This window comes from Melospiza georgiana, chromosome 4, assembly GCF_028018845.1.
Source record: "Melospiza georgiana isolate bMelGeo1 chromosome 4, bMelGeo1.pri, whole genome shotgun sequence".
Taxonomy (NCBI): Eukaryota; Metazoa; Chordata; class Aves; order Passeriformes; family Passerellidae; genus Melospiza; species Melospiza georgiana.
In genome coordinates, this window is record NC_080433.1 from 17,624,440 (window position 1) to 17,636,628 (window position 12,189).

The 12,189-nt window shown below is 41.8% G+C and overlaps 1 protein-coding gene across 1 annotated transcript in view; it reads right to left on the bottom strand.

Moving 5' to 3' along the window:
• PKP2 (plakophilin 2) overlaps positions 1–12,189 on the bottom strand; it is a 39,654-nt gene that overhangs the window by 3,839 nt on the left and 23,626 nt on the right. Inside the window, exons 7-10 of the mRNA XM_058022938.1 lie at positions 5,680–5,797; positions 3,897–4,058; positions 3,328–3,501; positions 1,809–1,962 (exon numbers count right to left, since the gene is read on the bottom strand). Coding sequence (XP_057878921.1) covers positions 1,809–1,962; positions 3,328–3,501; positions 3,897–4,058; positions 5,680–5,797 — 608 coding nt within the window. The remainder of the gene's footprint in view (positions 1–1,808; positions 1,963–3,327; positions 3,502–3,896; positions 4,059–5,679; positions 5,798–12,189) is intronic.

The following is a 12,189-nucleotide window of genomic DNA, read 5'->3' on the forward strand; positions in this document are numbered from 1 at the left end:
CCTCAGCAGGGAGCTCTGTGCTCCCACCACACTCTCATGGCTTCCTCCCTGCATTACATCCCCAAAATTCAGCTGAATCTGCACCCCCACAATGGACAGCCTGTACCTTGCCTCATGCACAGTCCATTAACAGCTCATGTGCTGGACTGAACTCATCAGGTGTCACTGTCATATTTTCTGGAAAAATCCCTTCGCCAGGATTCTTCTCCTGAGAAACTAAGAAACCTCAGAGAAAAATGAAAACAATAATTATCTGATTGCTTCTCCTGTGTTTTGCTGCTTTGGAATGTGGCTGGAGATTGTTTATCCAACATGTGAATTGTTTTTACTTAATGACCAATCACGGTCAGGCTGTGTCGGGACTCTGGAAGCAGTCATGAGTTTTTCATTATTATCTTGTTAAGCCTTCTGTAAATATCCTTTCTCTGTCCTTTAGTGCAGTTTTAGTATAGCATTCTTTAATATGATATAAGTACATAAAATAATAAATTAGCCTTCTAAGAACATGGAGTCAGATTCATTCCTTCCTGCCACATGGGACCCCAGAAAATACCACAACCAGGCATGCCACTTCCCTGCCAGAGATGTTTTATGTTAAATTTATCTCCATTTGATATGGAAGTTCATTTTGCTTGATGAATTTGGATAAATGTAGGTTCATTTTGTTTGATAAATTTAGACCCTTATAATCTAGAAAACAGTGTGCCCTCTCAAATGTTTTCCTTTGGCCAAAGTTTTTCTTTTTGGAATTTGACCTGAATTCACATATGCATTCAGTCAATCAAAAAGAACATCTTTTGATAGAGAAAAGGTTCACCTGAAATTCCCCAGTTCTCTCTATTATGGATAAAACAACTGTGAATGTGCAAGATGAAGCACCTGCCCCCAAAGCTTTGTGCTAGTCTGTCTTTCCCATACTCTCATAAATGATTTTTTCCTGATGACATCCCAACTTTTTATCAGTTTAATTTCTTCTCTTTCAGGGGGGTTCACCACCTGTAATTGCTAACACCATATGGATTATCCCTCTGAAATCAGCCCAACAATATGTTATAAGATTTTCATTAATAGGGAATGTTCTCTAATGCTCCAAGAAGACCCAGGAGGCTGTTCCGCAGAATTCCAGAGGGTAATCTGTCCCATGAGATATCTTTATACCTGGAATTTCCCCTTTCCCCCTTAGTGGCAACAAAAAAAAAGGATAACAAATTATATGAACACATTTTATCCTGTCAGTAGGAAAACGTCTTAAATACACAATAATTTGAAATGAGAATACTCAGAATAGAAATGGCTTCATTTAGAAATGAGATCATTTAAAAGAATTAACTATTTTTCTATAGCATCTTATAGCTTCCATTATTAAAAAAAATTTTTGCAGGAAAACTGTGTGGGCTGCAAACTTTTAAAGCCTTGTGTCTAATGAGAGTCTGATCTTCGCCAGAAGAATTAGAGATGCTCTGTGATTTCTTGCAAAGCATTATGCAGCAGTGGCAGCACAAAACTCAGCAATCACCTTCTTTTATTTTGAGCAGAAGAAAAGCTCCCTCTCCAAATCTGTGTAGAATTTACTTCAATTATGTATTTTTGAAAGTAACACCAATGGAAGTATCTGAAGAGGAATACCCAATAAAGTGAAAAGCTTGTATAGGCAAAACTCTTCATTTTAAGCCCTGTACAGTGACCGCAAGTATCTGGTGAAAAAATCTACAAAACTAACAGATCAGGGGTTTTTCGAGCGTTTCTTTCTTTCAAAGCACGAAACTTTGATGTGAAGAGAGCAGAGCAAGCTCTGAGTTTTTGCTCACCTATGTCATTTTGCAGGGAGGGGTTTCGGGACAGGTTCCTGAGCAGGGAGACCGCTGTCTTCTTCACGGCGGGGTGGCTGACGTGCAGCATGGCGCGGATGCTCGGGAGCCCGTTGGCCTTTTGCACAACAGTGCGGGCCACTGCCAATGGCATCTGTGGAGAGGCACTTTGTGTCACTGCCAGCAGTGCAGAGCCTCAGGAAAAGCCAGCTCTCTGCACCAGTTTAAGCATATTTCAAACAGTTTTAAGCCAGTTACATGTGAGTTGCAGGGTGGCTGATGTGCAGCATGGCGCGGATGCTCAGGAGCCCATTGGCCCTTTGCACAACAGTCCGGGCCACTGCCAATGGCATCTGTGGAGAGGCACTTTGTGTCACTGCCACCAGTGCAGAGCCTGAGAAAAAGCCAGCTCTCTGCACCAGTTTAAGCATATTTCAAACAGTTTTAAGCCAGAGTTACATGAGTTGCAGGGTGGCGGATGTGCAGCATGGCACGGATGCTCAGGAGCCCATTGGCCTTTTGCACAACAGTGCGGGCCACTGCCAATGGCATCTGTGGAGAGGCACTTTGTGTCACTGCCACCAGTGCAGAGCCTGAGAAAAAGCCAGCTCTCTGCACCAGTTTAAGCATATTTCAAACAGTTTTAAGCCAGTTACATGTGTGTTGCAGGGTGGCTGATGTGCAGCATGGTGTGGATGCTCGGGAGCCCGTTTGCCTTTTACACAATGGTTTGGGCCACTGCCAATGGCATCTGTGGAGAGACACTTTGTGTCACTGCCACCAGTGCAGAGCCTCAAAAAAGCCATACACAGGCAGCTCTCTGCACCAGTTTAAGCATATTTTAAATAGTTTTAGACCAGAGTTACAAATGAGTTGCAGGGTGGCGGATGTGCAGCATGGCGCGGATGCTCGGGAGCCCGCTGCCCCTTTGCACAACAGTCCGGGCCACTGCCAATGGCATCTGTGGAGAGGCACTTTGTGTCACTGCCACCAGTGCAGAGCCTGAGAAAAAGCCAGCTCTCTGCACCAGTTTAAGCACATTTCAAATAGTTTTAAGCCGGTTACACGTGAGTTGCAACATGAAAGGGAAAATATAAAAAAGCAGTTGCACCCTCTTTCTCCCAAGTGCTCTCTCAGACAGATAGCATTAGTTTAGTCTTCAACACAAAAGTGATCTGCTGCTGTGTCAGAGCCCTGCTCTCTCCACAGGAATGTCTTCCACAAAATGACTTTTTTAGTGCTTTTAACATCTGCTCATTCCTCATAGAGTGATGAATTAGTAAACTCCACACATGGAGCTGTACACAGAGGGAGAAGAAGCAGATCCCACTATCTGCCCAACAAGGAAAAGCTGCACTGCTGTTTATGGCTTTCCCTTCAATGTTCTTCATTTTCCTTCACCATGTCAGTGAGCCAGGGACTTGTCAGTGCTTATTTGAGTTCAGCTGCACAGCAGCCCTGAGCTCTATGCATTCACATCAAGAACTAGATGAAAAGAAAAGGAAAAAAGTTGACTTACTGGTCCAGTGCCAGCTGTGAGGTTCTGGAGAGCTCCCAGGGATGCTTCTTGGGTGTAGTTTCTGGTACTCTTTGCTATTAAGGAGAGGTATATCCTAATCAGGGTAGAATGCCAGAGCGACTCAACACCTTTGGGATTGCTCTTTTCCTCAGGAAGCGGGGTGTCCTGCTGCTTCTAAACACACCAACAGATCAGGCCTTTAGAAACAGTGATCTCCATAGCTTAATGCACCACAAGCTGAACCAGCCCTTTTGTAACTCTGCATGACAAGGTTATTTGGAGACTGTCAAGTTCTGAGCTCAAATAATAATGTGCAAAATTTCAGTACTTAATGATAGTGGCCAGTCCATCCAGTGGGGTATTCCTCAACTATTAAAACATATGTTATGCCATTGCCATCAGAGAATTGGTGTCAAGAAGGGCTATCAATAAATTTGCATTTTTGTGGCAAGGAAGTGTTGCCCTACCAGACACATCAATAACAAAGTCTTAATTAGATTACAGCCTTATTGTTCAGAGTTTGCTACAAGTCATTAACCAAATGAGATGTAACTAATCATGTACCTTACCTCTTTTACTTTTCTGCTCCGTGTTCCAAAACAGCCTGGTGTTTTATCATTGTTAGAAATATTTCTTCTTTGCACATATATGCTCTGGGCATAGCTCTCAGGGAGCTCTAGCTCTAGCTGGTAGGAAAGATTGTGTAGAATGCACACACAGTTCTCTGTGGCCTAAAATAACAAAAGAATAGAAATTGAAAGCTTTGGCAAGCGTTGAAGGGACATGTACAGACATGGGAGGAGATTTGTGGATCTTCAGTAAGTGACTGCAGAGTTTCTAATGCCTCATGGAAGAGCCAGGCTTCAGGGCAGTGATCCACCAGACTGAGAAATGAAACATGCCCTGGGATGCTCCTGAGCCTAGGGGAGGATTTGGGGCTGCACTGGGAGTGGGGTGCCTGCCTGTTGGAAATGGTCCTGGGACATCACAATTCCTCAGCTGTGCCTGGGAATTGTTTGGGCGAGTGCTGCTCAACACAGAGATGTGCCAAGAAGAGTTTAAGGGCTTAGGAGCAAAGATGATCATGTACACACCTCACCACAGCATCAGCAAGAGGAAAGCCTTTTATCTTCTCCAAAGAGGAAGCGTTTTTCTGTGGTGGAATGCTTTTTAAAACAAGACATTCCTTCCTGAACGTGGCTAAGGTCAGGTCTACAACTTTCTCAGTGGCAAAGAGCTTTGTTACCAGTTGCTCCTCTTTAGAAAGCCAAAAAGGAATGAGTGCTTGTAAGACAAAATGCAGCAGGGAGCTACTGGCACACGTGTAACGTGCTGGATTCTCCCTGGAGCTAATGGCACTGGATGCAGGGAGATGGGCAAGCTCGAATAACTAATCCTAGAACAGAGCCGTAAATGTGCAGTAATTACCACTGCACAGCACAAGCTATGGCAGGCCCACCAGAAAGTGCCTTACAGGCTGCAGCCAATGTCAGTGACAGCTGCTCTTCTCACCCAGCTTCACCCAGCTGAAAGACAAGCCTCTGCTCCAAGAATCTGTGTCCAGGCTTCCCCTGCACTCACTGAGGGGAGGGAGAGTGAGAGAAACTGGCACTGGAGGTGTTCATGTCCTTGCAGTTAATGCCTTAGGCTTAGGCAGCAAGGAAAAATGTGCAGCTTTTTTTTTTTTTCCCCTAAAAAACCCTAGGAAAATTGGTTCTGTTCTAAATGATGCAAGCTCCTTAATCACACAGCCACCCAAAGGGATTTAGGTTCTTCATTTCCTAAGGGGTATGTAGCATTAAATATATAGGAGAGAAGCATTAAATATATAGGAGACTAATCAGATTAATTTTTTAAGCTTCTAGCTATCTAGCACCCTGAGACAACCAAAAAGGCAACATCTGACTCTTTTGTGTTCCAGCATTTCTGAAAGCTGTGATTGTATCTCACTTAAAAAAAAAACCAAAAAACCCCCCTAAAAATCAACAAAAAACCCCTCCAAACCCCCCAAAAAACAAAACCAAAAACAAACAAACAAAACCCCCCCCCAAAAAAACAACAACAACAAAAAAAAAACACCCAAAAAACCCCAGAAGTTTCTACCTTTCTATCTAGAGATTCTGTGAATGTTTTCCCAGTGCTGAGTTATACTATTCTTTTAGATTGCTGGATAAAAATGCTTCAAAAAGCTTCTTACTGGAATTTCACCTTTGGTGGCAGTTTTAAAATAGTTAAGATATAGGTTTTGTAATTGCATCACAGCCGTTTCTGAACACTGGTTTATAAACAACAACAGAAAAATGTTCACTTGGCAATTTCCTCTAGGAAAACACTTTTCATCTCAAAGAGTACCTTGTCATTGGGCTCGTGGTCTGCAATGGCTCCTTGGATATAATACACAAGAGAATCAATCAAGCCCTCACATTCTCTCATCTTCTTCCTTCCTTCTGGGCCAGCAGAGCTCATGTTTCTGTGCAGGAAAGAAAATGTTGGGGAGAAGAGACTTAGTCAGAGGGATTTTCTTGTGCTCCTCTCACAAACTCTTCCAGCCAAAACTTAAAGATACAGAAGTTCAGGCTGACTGTTTCTTTTCTTCACAGGTGTAAGACAATCTGAGCCTCCTCTAGATAAAACTTTCACTCCCAGACAAAAATAAATACTCCAGGGAAACAAACCACTGTGGTTGGATGGGTAAGGTGAGATCTGACTCAAATTTTCATCTCAAAGTTGAGTCAATCCTTTTTAAGCAGTCAAAAAAAAAAAAAAAAAACAACCAACCAAAAAACCCAAAACTTGGTCTTGTTTTCCCTATTCCATTTTCAGTTATAATTTTAATATTCAGGATGGTGAAAATATCATGGATGGAGAAAATTTCCATGCACACAGGTGTCCTTTTGGAATTAATTTACCTACACTGAGCTGGTTCTTGATCCAAGATGAGCCATCAACAGGAACATGGTCTGAGAGTTTCAGCAGCATCTGCACATCCACATGCAAAGACCCACCCTCTGCCTGCCTTTCAAGTAACATTTGCTGGGCTTTGTAGTAAACCAAGTACCACTTACAAATGAATTACAAAACTGATTTAAAAACTCTTGAAAAACCAAACACACACTTGCTGCTTGAAGCTGCTTGGCTCTAAACAACCTAGTGGTTTCCATGGAAGAAACAACACTTAGACTTTTGGGGTGTAATTATTTTTACAACTCAGCAAAATCTGAATTATGGAATACCAGAATCGTAAATCCAGCTCTTATTTTATTTTTTTTTTTTTGACTCCTGCAGCTCTGGTGGACAAAGGACTGCACACTGCACATTCAAACTTCTTTGTTTGAAATTACATTAACTATTAGCCCATGCCAATCTTAGCATCCATCAAAACACAGAGGGATATATTCCTTTAGATAGTTTCAGGTTGCTTATTTTCCATGCTTTGCCCATTAAAAATTACAATGTTCACAATTTTATTAATGACAAAGCCAGTAAGGTTTAAGCTTTCCTGTGGCTTATGACTGTATAATGAATGTAGCATTTTATACACTGTCATTTTACCTCTACTCATTTTTTTCCTCTGGGAAGTACATGTTCAGGTTACATACCTGTAATATTACATTTTTTACATGTAATTTTTTTACTGTAACTTTTTACATGTAATTGCATACTGTAATTACAATTTTACTTTGGGTCATGATGTTAATGATGTCTCTATTTATGAGTTCATTTATTCTCTCATGGAATTATGTGTCACAGAATCAATATTCAGATCCCACAACATGGCCTGCTGTAGAAATCCCTTTGGAATTTAATTTCACCTATATATGTCATGTTCAAGGCATGTCACCTTTTCCTATGTCTGTGCTGACAGAAGTGTGCACGTTTCAGCCCTCCTGGTGCATAGCAAAAATAGTTTCTGGGGCACACAGACTAAAAATACTGTCAAAGATAAGTGTGGAATTTCCCTTGCCAAAGACACTTCAGCTGATGCAGTGTTTGGTTTTGTCCCACATATTCTAAAATCCCCAAAGCTTTTTACAACTGCTCCTGCTCCTGCTGTGCAAGGAGAGGCCATGCCCTGGCTTTGCTGTCAGCAGGAACAGAGCAAAGAGCTTTTCCAGCTCAGGAGGCAGAGAAGAGCCTGAATTAGGGGCACTGGCCTGTCCTGCAAGGGAAATGAGTTCCTGGGCTCTGTTTCATTAAGAATTTGATGCTCATGCAGATTCAGGTATCAGTGTGTGTCCCTGTGCACGCCTCTACACACGTGGCTCCTCCTTTCCCCCCTTTCCCTGTGTCCTTAGGAAAGGGAAGAACATTGTAGACTGGGAAGGGAAGAGCTCCTGCTCTCCCACCCCTCCAAACACTGCTGTAACCACCTTACTCAAAACAGGGGCACACAAGAGCATTTCAGGCAAAACCTCAGCTGATTGCTTAAATTTGTTTGCTGACTGAAGCTTGAGAAATTCCAGGAGATATAAATATCATTCGATTTGTGAAAAAAAAATAATTCTGAGAAGTGTCACAGAAATGTAAATTTAAATATATATTCTTTAGAAACAATGGAGACATTTTGCTTAGAGAATTTAAAAGCTGACTTCATCTTGGCTTCCTAAGAATTGAAATGCCACCCTCTAAGCTCGGGATTTGGACCTGACTGTAGTGGAGTTCCAGGAGGCCCTGAAATACTCAGTGCTTGTAAAATTGAGGAGAACACATCCTTGGGGAGACTGGCACTTGTGGGGATGCTCTCCTCTAAATGACTCAGAATTGACCATTTGGCAGCACCCACTTATGAAAAATCTCTGACTCTGGGCATTCGTGGCTGGGGGAATCCTGGTGATGTGCTCAAGCTCTGCCATTTGCTGATCTGCACATCTCATTGATCTCATCTTGCATTTGCTGCTTCTGTCCCCTCTTGCACACATGCATGGTGCAACTGTAATCAGATATAAAAGAGCTCTTTGCCCACAGTCCTGGGGTGAGGATCAGCTAATTTCCTGCTGGGAAATGTTATTTTGATCCAGAGTTGTGAGGTAGATACATTGACATTCGAGGCAGTTAAACCAAGGGCGACTTTGAAGTAAACAGAATTATGATAATAAATGTTCAATTAGCTGATAAATGACAGCAAATGAAAGGGATACTCCCTCTAAGCCAACACTGAGTCATGCACTGACTGTTGGAGAAGGTTCTTGAACTGCTCTGAAAACTCCATATAACTGATAACAAGAAGGATTTTGCTCCTGGGACTCATTCTGCTAAAACTGATAATGTGAATTTAATTCAAATACCAGACAGCATTTTGGGAAATTCTATTCCCTTCTTGCCTTGCACAATTCAAAAATTCACCAAGGAGGTAAAGGTATCCCCTTGGTAACTAGATGTGCCAGGTTTCAAGCTGCTTGTTGGAAGTACCAAAATTCCTTTCAGGAATTGGGGGAGCAGATAAACTGAAGAGGAGGCAAGAGGAGATAAGAATGGATGGAGATAAACTTAAAGGACTGGCAGTGCTATGCAAGAGGCCTTGGTTCAAAGACTTATTATCATCAGTCACTTGTTTTACTTGTTTTACATTCTCTCTTAGGAGCTGCCACTGTGAGTCCAAGCTTTCCAACACATGGGGAGAGCTTTGGCTTCACTTCTCTCCAGAGTAAATGGAAGCAGATGTTTCTGCAGCCCCCTGGGTTGCAGTGACACAACTCCCTCCAAACACAGCTCCCCACTGTCCTTGTGGGTCACTGTGTAATTCACAAGGGGCTCAGACAGGGGCTGGGGCAGACAAACTGTGAAAAATAATAATGAGAAAGGAAGGATGGCTTTAATTTTACTGGGTGAGAAGAGAGAGGTTAGCTGACTATCCTGGAAATAGTTGTCTAGAAAGTTTTGAAAAATTAGAATACATAGGAGCACAGGATGTTCTATTACAGGGTAGATAAAAAGGAAGGCTCTGTAGGGAAGTACAGCAGCTTCAACACTTAAATTAAATGTTCTGTAGGGGAAAATGTAATAACTGTGTATCAATTTGGGAAAGTTCAGCATTGCAGAAGTTCTGGGAAAAGGTGTTTCAAGATAAAAATGGAACCAGTTCATTATCAGCTTTCAAGGTGTGATCCAACAGCTTTCCATTAACCTTCCTTTCAGAGGAGAAGCCATGCCAGAGGTTCACATATGTATATAGATAATATTCAAAACCATGCATTCTACATGCTGCTGGGATCTTATCCTTTCAGACTCAGAGGAGTATGGGGAAATGTCCTGAAGATTTTTATCCTTTGTATTGGAACTAGAAGCAGAACTTTTATGTGTAAGACTTTCAGGCCAAGAAAAAGAGATTTTACCTTTAAAATCCTACAGGACTTGTCTACAATTGTCTGTAACACTCCTCTAGATAGTTTAATACACCAGTTTTACTTGTTCAGCTATTGTCAGGCAGCCAGTGAAGTCTGTTGATTTGGCTTACTCTGGGGGTCCAAGCAGAGTGCATTTTCTCATATTTCACAACCAAATAACACTATTACTTATTTTAATGGCCAATTCAGAATTCCATGGTTTACACAGCTTCTTTTTACTACACAAAGCTTGTGACCTGTGGTTTCTGTACAGCTTTGCTTCTCACAGGGTCTTAAGCCAAAATGCAGGCCTAGAGAATGGGATTAACAAATCCTTCTAAGGTCAGAGCTCCTTATCAGTGACACAGAGATTCAGGACCCCACAGTGCTTCTGGCAGGAGCTGGGGACTGCTCTGGTCATGCTCTCATTCCAGTGCTTGAAGTACCTGCAGTATTATCTGCTAGACATGGATTCGCTTCTCCTGCTGCTGTTTTCTCACAAAGGATGAAGGAAGCTTTAATTTATAATCTGGTAGTGGTGTGGTGCAGTGCACATCCCCCCACCAGGTGCTAGGGTTGGGTTTGGGCTGTGCTCGTCCCTTTTCAGCCAACAGTTTTATGGGAATTTTTGAAAAGAATTTCTGGCATTCTCCTGTAAGTAAGTACAGTACTGTGCATAATGTATTGCACTTCAAAGTTGTATTTTTACCCTCTAATAGGAGCTGCAGGCTACAGACTCTACCAACACACCCAACAAACACGTTAGCATCACAAAAGGCAAGACTAATTACAGATTTATATTCTTGCAAATAAGCAGACTCTTTTAACATATTCATAAGTAACATCATTCCCTCAGTGCACACTTTCAGTACTCCATGGTGTGCCCTTCTTTTTATTGATGCAGAGATTTTGTGTTTTCCTAATACATAAGGGAGGAATAATTCCAGTGACCTAATCTGGGAGGTGAGTCAATTTCCAGAGAAGAAATGCAAACTGGTTAATCTTAAAGATCTCAGCTATTTAGTCTGTACAAATAGGTAAGCCTCATTCAAAACTACTCTGTGCTAGAAAGTATGTGGCAATCCTGCAGATCATTTTTCCTGGGAATTTTCAAGCCCTTCTTTTTCTATTTCTAATTTTCAGTGTTGAAGCTCTTAGAAATGAGAAGGATTAGAATGTGGATATCATATTTTTAAAATAGGTTATGTCTCCTTAAGCACCTACATAAGGGCAGTTTCAGAGACTTTTAACTAAGGCTGGAGAGCTCCCAGCAATTCTGGAGCAGCCCCAAGCACTGACTTTGTGTCCAGAGTAAGGTTAACCCAGGAATCCACTTTCATTTAAAAGAACCCAGGTACTGTTACACCTTATTTGTCACAGAACAAGCCCTGTCAATCTGCTGAAACAAGCTCAGGAAGAGCAACACCAGCTAAACCTGAGATTATCTGTGCCACCATCAGCTGCCTCATAGGGAAGGGACAGTTCCAGAGTCCAAACACCAAGAGAGGAGCAGCCAGACTGGTTTCTGCAAAAAAGGCAGCTTGGGCTCATTAATTTGAAAAAAGACACCCTCCCTTTCCTAGACAGCAGCACTAAGTGTTAGCTAGAGAGGTTTTATTGTGGGTGGTCAGTATTTATTTGTATTTGTTCTTGAGTCATCAGAGTAAATAAAAGTTAATTATTACTTAGAGATGTAGTGAATTAGCAGTTAGTGGGCTGACAGGAGTTCCTGCAGAAAAAGGTGTATTGTTGTTGAGTATTTTGTAAGGCTTTTGTAAGGCTACAATTCATTTGTCTTCTGAAACCATGCGAGTTAGACACAGAGCTGTTGCACAGGAAAAATCAATGCCATACACACACAAATACTCTGCTATAGGACATGTCAGCATAGCAGGTATGTCTGAGGCAAAATGGGCACCTTTCCAGCCTCCAAATTCCAAACTTCATTCCTTGTATTTTTCCAGAAGGAGTTTAAACCTCAGGTCATGCCTTTGCAATTGTACATTACTCCTTAGGCAATTCAAACTGTGTCCTTGTGTGCCTTTTTAAATGTGTAAACTTACTTAATGTGCAATGACTTTGAACTCAAAAAGGGCCCCCAATTTATAGACTGTTAAAGATGTTTTTATTGAAGATGTGATTTTTATACTTCAGACATTTAGGGGTGTGTTCACTGAGGCCTTGGGTGTTTCTCTGTGGTAACTGCTACTGTGCCCACGGGTCTATTAGCAGAGTGCATCACTAAATATACAACTATAAATCACAGAATCACAGAAATTGTGATTCTAGGCTGGAAGAGACCTGTAAGATCATCGAGTCCAACCCATGTTCAACCTCAACTAGATCTATTCTCCCACCCCATGGCTGCAACTTGCTTTTGAACTTGTGCAAAAGGCTGGACAGGGATTACTCTGCTTTAAAAAATGACTGTCCCATATTTTAAGTTGAATCACTTTCTAATCAGTTTAGGCACAGATTATGATATCTTCAAATAAGCATTTTTAGTAGCAGCTGGAAACAGAAAACATTTATGTGCCTG